Here is an 8,344-nt window from a genome sequence, read left to right as displayed (position 1 = left end):
ATCCCCAGCGTCAGATGGTCCTGGGGCTGGAATAATGGGAGGCGCTTTCACTCGCCTTCTCACGGATTAGGCTGGAAGGTGGACGGCGCCCATAGAGGCTCCTTCTTTGCGCTCCAAGGGGGCGCATTTTAAAGAAGATATCTTAATTGTCTGCCACTTAGGTTTATCATGTGGGGGAATTCGAGATCCAACTTCTAGTTTTATTTTGTTAAAAGCTTTAAGAGTGGAAAGTAAACCCAATAAAGAGAAAAAGGGCGCCCGATCCAAGAGTGACCTCTCCGTCACCGCCTGGCTGTGAACCGTTGCTACATTGAAAGTAATGAAAAAAAGAAAAAAAAAGAAAAGAAAAAGAAAAAAAAAGAAAGAAAAAGAAAAAACAAAAACCATCTTTTAATGGCGCTGACTCTGTGGGGTTGTCGAGGGATCCTGCAGCCAGGGGTTTCTCCCGACCTGCCTCTAATTTTACTCTTCCCACCCCTTCCAAAATGTTTAAAATCGAGTTCTCCTCTCCGTTGACTTCACGCCCCTTAAATGTCAGTTCTCAAGTCAGTGCTGCTCCTGCATTAGTGTGAGTTTGAGTGTGAGCATGTGTGTGAGGAAGGTGGGGGAGGAAGGGAGGACAGTGTGGGCAAATGTCCATGTTTTAAAATTAGGAAGATGTCAGAAGCAAATGAGAGAAGAGAATGCGATCTGTGGGGGTCTTCTGAGGGAGATCGAGGGTAGCTTTGTTTCTCTGGCAAGATCGAATGTGCCAGAAAAAAAGATTGGGGTAGGGCCTTCTGGAAGGCTTGACTGACCACCCCAGGGAGATGGGATTGTGGTCTTCTCAAGGTCCCCGTCCCCAAATGTCGGATGGCCGCAGATTTTTGTGTTTTCCAAAAGCAATAACCTACAGGCTTATCTAGTTGGCCAAAAAAGGGCTATTTCTAAAGTCTTCCTTCTTGACCAAATCCAAAAATAAGGGCAGCTCTTCATTTATTTATTTTCCCTGAAAAATACTTTGCAAAGTCACCCGGAAACTTGGGGCAGTAAATTAGCACAGACTTGTGTTGGCACACGTGAGTCCAGCGTCTCTCCCTGAGCTAAGTAGCCCTCCCCACCCCCCACCTTTCTGAGATGGCGCAAGACCACCCAAAGTAGAGCCTCTGCCTATTCCTAATACTGTCTCCCACCCCCCTTCCCACTGCCCACGTCTTCCTTTTCCTCTTTCTCTCCCCTTCTTGTCTACCGTCTTGTCTCTTTTTCCACCCTCTTCCGTCCTTCTTATACCTTTCTGGCCTTTGTCTCTTTGTAGCCCTTTCTTCCTCCATCTTCCTCTACCCTGCCCCTCTTTAACTCCTTCCCCACCCCACCCGGCCACCACCCTCCCTCCCTACCCCCTGACCCTGGTCTCCATCCTTCCAGCCTGCTGCCTCCACCCCCCCTCCACCCCTCACACACACCAGCCCCATCCCCATCGACCCTCCCTGCCTCCCCCTACCCCCTGTCCTGGCCCCCCATCCACCCTCTATCCCCCAGCCAAGCGCCCTAAATAGCATTGAGGCGCCCGCTCTTCGGACAGTGATTAATGATAGCGGAGCAGAGGGGTTAACACACTTCACTGAAAAGTCTGTTGACTGGGCTTCTTGTAACACAATGTGGCCCGCTGCACGCCTCAAGAGAATCCTTTTGTTGTCCGCGTTCATTGTGGCCTCAAAATTCTGCCCACGAAAGTTTGCCAACGCTCCTGCCCCAGGAGTTTAATAGTTTCCCTTACTCGCGGGGCATTGTGCGGAGCTGAAAAGCAGCCCCTCTCTATTCAAGTGTTGGTGGTCATCTCAATAGATCTCCAAGGGCCCATATGGTGGCCAGTGCTGATGAATCCGCCTGTTTAAATGGGGGAGAAAGTTGGGGTTTTAAAACATTTCAAAGTTCCTGAAAAGATCCCACTAGATCCTGTCACAATTCCCTGAACTCTTTGAAGGCTCTGCCTATTGTCTCCTGGTTATAAATGATATTCCTGGCCAAGTCGATTCCCACCAAGGCCCCCTAGAGGCCCCTCCCCTCCACTGGCCAAGTTTCTAGGATGGGGGTGGGGCAGCCCCTGTTGGAATCCCTTGGGCGCCTCAGGACCCAGGACCCAGCTTTCAGTCCCAGTCAGGGCTGAGTGCTTCCCTTCAGACAGGCTGTGGCCTCATGAGCGAGGAGCAAGACAAGAGACAGCTAGCCCAAGTGCACATTTTGCCCTTTTAGCAGCAAAGGAAAACAATAAAACTTTACCCTGTTTAATGATAGAAATTACATTAAAAGTGGTGGAAATGCCCTAATTAAAAATGTACCACTTAAATGATATGCCAAGGATTCAGCTGCAGCATAGCATATTTAGCTAGTTAGTGAACTCTCTACTATTTCTTTTTTAAAATTACACGTTAAAAATTTAAAAGAAATCTTACTTTTCTCTGGTGCAACACATTACAAAGAATGGACAGTCCTTTTATCTAAATATAAAATTCCATTTTCAGCAATTATAGCCTGTTCTTGGTGATGATATAATTACAGCTGTGCTCGTAATAGGTGTCAAGGCAAAGCACACTCATACAATAGTTGAATAAAACTGCAGAACAATGCGAGCACTTCTAAATTCACAACCTTTAAAATGAAATTGACTGTGCAGAATTCAAATAAAAACTAGATAAATATTTTTTTAAAAAGATTACAAGCTTGGTTTGGTTTCTTAATAGCATTTTCTACAAACCTATCAACATCTAATTGATTAGATAGGAATTACTGATTATAGATCAGCTGAAATCCTGAACATCACTCTTCTATTTTCCCAACACAGCCATAGGTAAATAAATTCTGTAGGGAACGGGAACTAGGTGAGGCATTTGGAGAGTCAGGGTTAGTTATGAAAGATCGTTTTAATTGGAAACATCAGCACTTATTTTGTTATTTAAGAAATGCTCTCATCTTGATTAAAAAAAAAAAAACGAAGGAAAAAAATGATGGTCAGGTAAGTATGCCACTAATGTCTTTTATTAAAAGGGGACAGTTATTTTGGGAGTGTTTTGGTAAGACTGTCGGAATATACTGCTCCCGGAGTTTATGGCTACATCAGACCACTTTCGGAGGCCCCAAGTTATTCCAAATTTTTCATACTGTCCATTCTTTTTGTTCCAGATGGCTGCCAGCAACAGGAAGGAGGGGGAGAGAATACCAACTCCATTAGTTCCAACGGAGAAGATTCAGATGAGGCCCAAATGCGACTTCAGCTGAAGCGGAAGCTGCAAAGAAATAGAACATCCTTTACCCAAGAGCAAATTGAGGCCCTGGAGAAAGGTGATGGAGTTTTTCAAAGTAGAGAAGCAGTAAATCAAAGTAAATGCCACATCTTCAGTACAAAGAGCTAAATTTAGCCAGGGCCCTTTGCATAGAGGACTGAAAAGATTTTTTTTTCTTCTTTTTTCTTTCTGTCTCTCTGTCTCTGTCTCTGTCTCTGTCTTGTCATTTTTCTGGGTCTGTCCGTCTGTCTCTTTTTCTGGGCATCTTTTCAGTGCATGTTTTTTTTCATATACCAGTAATTCAAAAGACTAAAGCCTGACTTCTCATAAAGGAAAAATGATGATTTGGCTAATTCAGGCCACAGAAGCATACCTGAATGAATGTCACTTCAAAGAAAATTTAACTTGGTGGGACAGTTGTTCTAAGTACAGTCGATGTTAATAGTAGTAGCATTTTAAAGGGGATGGGTCGGAGATGCTGGAAGTGGGGAGGTGGGAACCAGCTTGATCCAGAGCTTGGTCAACACAATATGTGTAGTTCTGGCACAAATTCAGTTTATTCTTTCAGAGTTTGAGAGAACCCATTATCCAGATGTGTTTGCCCGAGAAAGACTAGCAGCCAAAATAGATCTACCTGAAGCAAGAATACAGGTACCCAGGGACCGTGTGGTTTCATGTTTTGCGATTCAGACCATTTGCCTTTTTTAGAGACAAAGGTGCTTCTAATAAATGCCATTCGTTTAAATAAATAATAACAGATTCAATATGCTAAATACCTTGCCACCTTTGGGGGAGGCAGAAGAAGCGCCAGGGGTGGGGTGGAACTGGGAATGGGCACAGGGCTAACTTGTTCCGTCTGATTTCCAGGTATGGTTTTCTAATCGAAGAGCTAAATGGAGAAGAGAAGAAAAACTGAGGAATCAGAGAAGACAGGCCAGCAACACACCTAGTCATATTCCTATCAGCAGTAGTTTCAGCACCAGCGTCTACCAACCAATCCCACAACCCACCACGCCTGGTAACTTGAAATATTAATACTACGAAGAAATGTGTTTGGACATTTTTGCCCTCGGCTCTGACGCTTAACCATGACTGTTCATTATGTCCCCTTTTCTGCAGTTTCCTCTTTCACCTCTGGCTCCATGTTGGGCCGAACAGACACAGCCCTCACCAACACGTACAGCGCTCTGCCGCCCATGCCCAGCTTCACCATGGCGAATAACCTGCCTATGCAAGTAAGTGAGGCCCGTGGCCGCCTGCTTAGCAGGTGCGTGGTAGAGGAAGTGAAACGTGGGTCGGGGCCTGTAGATGTCACTGGCTGTGCATGTCCCCTTGGGATCCTTTCTCACTACAGTGATTGGCTTGACCAGTCAAGTCTGAGATGAAAACAGTCAATCCAGTCTTTGAGTTGATTGATTGATTGATTGATGCCCTTAAAAACAAAATTAAAAACCTGATGTTCAGTCAAGTTAATCTGCCTTTTGCTCACAGAGAATGTTAGCTTGATAATGACAGGTGGGAATGGGACATGTTTTCGGTATCAATGAAACCAGAAAATAGAAATCATGATGGCAACGTATGAGAGTAAAGGGATTGTACATGAAATTTGGGTTTATAGTAATGTGTTCACATTAATAGAAACATAATCTGTGTGTATTTTGGACATTATTTAGGGTGTATGTGATAAACTAGTGTGGAATTCATATTTGCATAATGGGGTACACTTAATAGAGAAGGACAGATGCATCTTATAATAAAAAAAGAAATAGAAAGGATTTGCCAGAAATTTTGTGTCTCTTTGCTGTGAATAATGTGATGAGTTTGTGGCACTCTGACCTACCTGGGTTGATGCTAGTCACTTGTTACAACAGCCTTCCCCTACTTTCAGTTCTGTCCCAAATATTTATCAGCCCCTACGTGTGCTAGGCCCTGTACCAGGCTAACCCTTTATGATGGAAGTTGTATAACGCAGGTGGGGTGTACTAGAACTTTGGAGCTGGATGGACTCGATGAGGGGAGAAATTGGTCTTCTGGGAGGAACTTCTGGCAGTGACTTTCCCAGGACTCCTGTTTGTGCAACAATTAGAGATGCTGGATGGTGTGAGATTGGCCAGCAAGAGCCCCTGCGGAAACAGTTCTGGGGTTACACAGATTGCTTATTCTCCACTGAACATCTTTTGCTGGATTTCTAATCCAAATAACAGCAAAATAAATGTTTCCCAGTCTTCAGACTAATATAGGAGCAGCTAGATAAGCAACTTCAGAGGAATTATTCTCATGTTTATTTTTATTGCATCTGGATATTATTGGCCATAGTACCATTAATGTAAATTAGGGGATTAACAGCCCATTAGTTGGTGTTGCTACAACTGCCTTGGAATTTTCCAGAAGTCAGATTGCCTAGAGGAAGTGGTTTTGGGAATTAGAAACAAATGCAAGCTGAAATTCTGACAGGGCCCTCAAGGCCTGTTTGCCTCTTTGAGCTTGATTGTAGCAGTCATCTGATTTTAGTAAGGCCACTGAGTGTCTTGTTCAGTTTTGTAAATTGTAGTAACATCTAGGTTTCTGTGAACATAAATACGTATATGAGAAAACAATTAGAAACAATTAAATAGATGCTGCTTTCTATTAGGGTTGTTTCAACATATAGAATGGTATGGGGTCAATTTATTTTCCTGACTTTTAAAAATTACACAACTTATATTCAAAATGTACATACATTCATAAAGCATAAAAATAAATATTATCAATGATTCTACTCTTCAGAGAAAATTACTCTTTGAATTTTGGAGCTGGGGGGAGGCTAGAATGTTGGGGGGGCCTTATCCATCTGTCCATTAATTCATCCGGTTGATCAAAATCTTCAACAACTTTACAAAGAGTGGGTATCCTCCTCTGAATCTTCTCTAATGTGTCATGCCCTCTGAGAATGTGGATCTTGAAATCTTAAGCATTTCTACATGGCTGAGCAGACAGAGTAGTGCTATCATCTCCATTGTTCCTGACGTCATGCTTCTGTTAATTCATCCCAAACTGGCTGCCCTGGCATAGCCCCATAAGAGCTCATGAAGAGTTTTGTCCCAGCTCTGTGTATTTCTTATTTAGTTAGGAGGAAGGTTTATCTCCTTAATAACACCATTCCAAACATTTAGAGGGTAGCAACACAATTTTATTGGTAAAACCCAATCTTGGTTTTTGGGTCTGTAAGGAAGTCACAGCTAATTCACAGGATGGGGCTAGGTATTTACTGACACTTCTGACCACTTTAATCTGAGATCATGACTGATCAGCCTCTTCAAAGAATCTTTAATCCCGTAAATCTAGCCATGAAAGGCTCCCAAGTTCCCTAAACAGAACTTTACAGAGAACTCCTCCCACTTCTCTGCCCTAAAGCTTGAGATGTGGGATTTGGGGGGTAACTAGATTCCCAAATAGATTGGATTTGTAGGAGAGGGGATGTGTTTTAATGGAAGTCCTCATGCTATACCTTCTCTAAAGATGCCAGCAGAGGTCTGAAGATTAAAATAGACAAAAATCCTATTAATTTTATGGATAGTGCCAAGCACGTAGCTGGACAATTGTCTGAATTTATAGTACTTTTAGAAGTTCGGTGCGTAGGCAACTTTAGCAGTGGCCACTGGAAGGACTGGTTGGAGGCCTGACCTTAGTTATCACATGGAATTCCAGTACTTTACATGAGGACATCTGTAATGATCAGACTCACTGGCAGAGTTCCTGGGGAGAAGGGAGCTTGGGGATGAGGCTGTGCTTCTCAGTAACCACAGGATGTGAGATGTGCTTCTCAGTAACCATAGATTTGCCTTCTCCTCTCAGCCCCCAGTCCCCAGCCAGACCTCCTCGTACTCCTGCATGCTGCCTACCAGCCCTTCGGTGAACGGGCGGAGTTATGATACCTACACCCCCCCACATATGCAGACACACATGAACAGTCAGCCAATGGGCACCTCGGGCACCACTTCCACAGGTGAGCCACTGCTTTCCACAGGCTGCACAGAGGTGGCCTTCAGAGCTTCTTTTGCCAGGTGATCTCCTTTCACTCACAATTTACTTAAAAATAACCTCCCTGCTTTGTGTGGTAATGTGTTTAACTCTTTATTGCTCGTTCCTCTGGGGAAAATTGATTGAAAAGGGAAATTCAGCCAAGCTAGTTAGAAACTTGACACCATACGGACAAAAAGCAAAGTCGTTTTTCCTGAATTTGGTCACAGAAGTTGTATATGAAAACATGACCTGAGACTGTAAGTTTGCTGAGGAGAGATTATTAGCCAAATTCAACAGTGAGGGCCCCCTGAGCTGCATGGTGGGTGCTTATTGGAAGACTTCTCACCTTCCTAGCTCCTCTATTGCTTCTCATTGCAGCTGATGAAATACCACGTGGATTTCCAGAGATCATTTTATCACTAAAGTTCTAAACATACAAAGAAAAGGAGGGGTTTTTCCCCCCTCCTTTTGAGTGGGGGATGTGGGATGTGTAAAAATGTTATCTGGTTTCTGAAGGTGCTACTTTTGTTTGTAACATTTGAAAATATATATTTTTAAATACAGTTAAAATGTTAGAAAGCATTAGATTTTTTTTTTTTTTTAACCTAGGCATTCATACTCCATGCTTGTCTCTCGAATAGAATATCTATCTACATGGCTATTTCTTTCATCCACTTCTAGGACTCATTTCCCCTGGTGTGTCAGTTCCAGTTCAAGTTCCTGGAAGTGAACCTGATATGTCTCAATATTGGCCAAGATTACAGTAAAAAAAGAGAGAGAAAGAATATATTGTGTTAATTCAGTCAGTGACTATGTGGACACAACATTTGGGCGTTCAGGAAGGAAAGAAAGATGGCTGTTAGAAGCACTTCAGTCCCACAATTGTGTCCTGTATTGCACCACGGGGGAATGAACTTGAAACAAGGACCTTTGTATACAGAAGGCACGATATCAGTTGGAACAAATCTTCATTTTGGTATCCAAACTTTTATTCATTTTGGTGTATTATTTGTAAATGGGCATTTGTATGTTATAATGAAAAAAAGAACAACGTAGACTGGATGGACGTTTGATCTGTTTTG

General features: G+C 43.1%; 1 protein-coding gene across 10 annotated transcripts in view; it reads left to right on the top strand.

The window, feature by feature from the left end:
• The window catches only part of PAX6 (paired box 6), a 28,182-nt gene extending 19,851 nt beyond the window's left edge, over positions 1 to 8,331 (top strand). For 8 of the 10 annotated variants that reach the window (XM_015586321.2, XM_015586324.2, XM_015586319.2 and 5 more), the window contains 6 exons: positions 3,160 to 3,318; positions 3,829 to 3,911; positions 4,128 to 4,278; positions 4,380 to 4,495; positions 7,095 to 7,245; positions 7,944 to 8,331. In XM_015586321.2, the coding sequence (XP_015441807.1) occupies positions 3,160 to 3,318; positions 3,829 to 3,911; positions 4,128 to 4,278; positions 4,380 to 4,495; positions 7,095 to 7,245; positions 7,944 to 8,029 (746 nt within the window). In that variant the 3' untranslated portion in view covers positions 8,030 to 8,331. The remainder of the gene's footprint in view (positions 1 to 3,159; positions 3,319 to 3,828; positions 3,912 to 4,127; positions 4,279 to 4,379; positions 4,496 to 7,094; positions 7,246 to 7,943) is intronic. The other 2 variants (XM_015586318.2, XM_025044165.1) reach the window with 1 other exon arrangement.
• The last annotated feature ends 13 nt before the right edge of the window (positions 8,332 to 8,344 follow it).

This window comes from Pteropus alecto, unplaced genomic scaffold (assembly GCF_000325575.1).
Source record: "Pteropus alecto unplaced genomic scaffold, ASM32557v1 scaffold71, whole genome shotgun sequence".
Lineage (NCBI taxonomy): Eukaryota > Metazoa > Chordata > Mammalia > Chiroptera > Pteropodidae > Pteropus > Pteropus alecto.
Note: the sequence above shows the minus strand (reverse complement) of the source record. Positions and strands in the feature narration are given on the sequence as shown.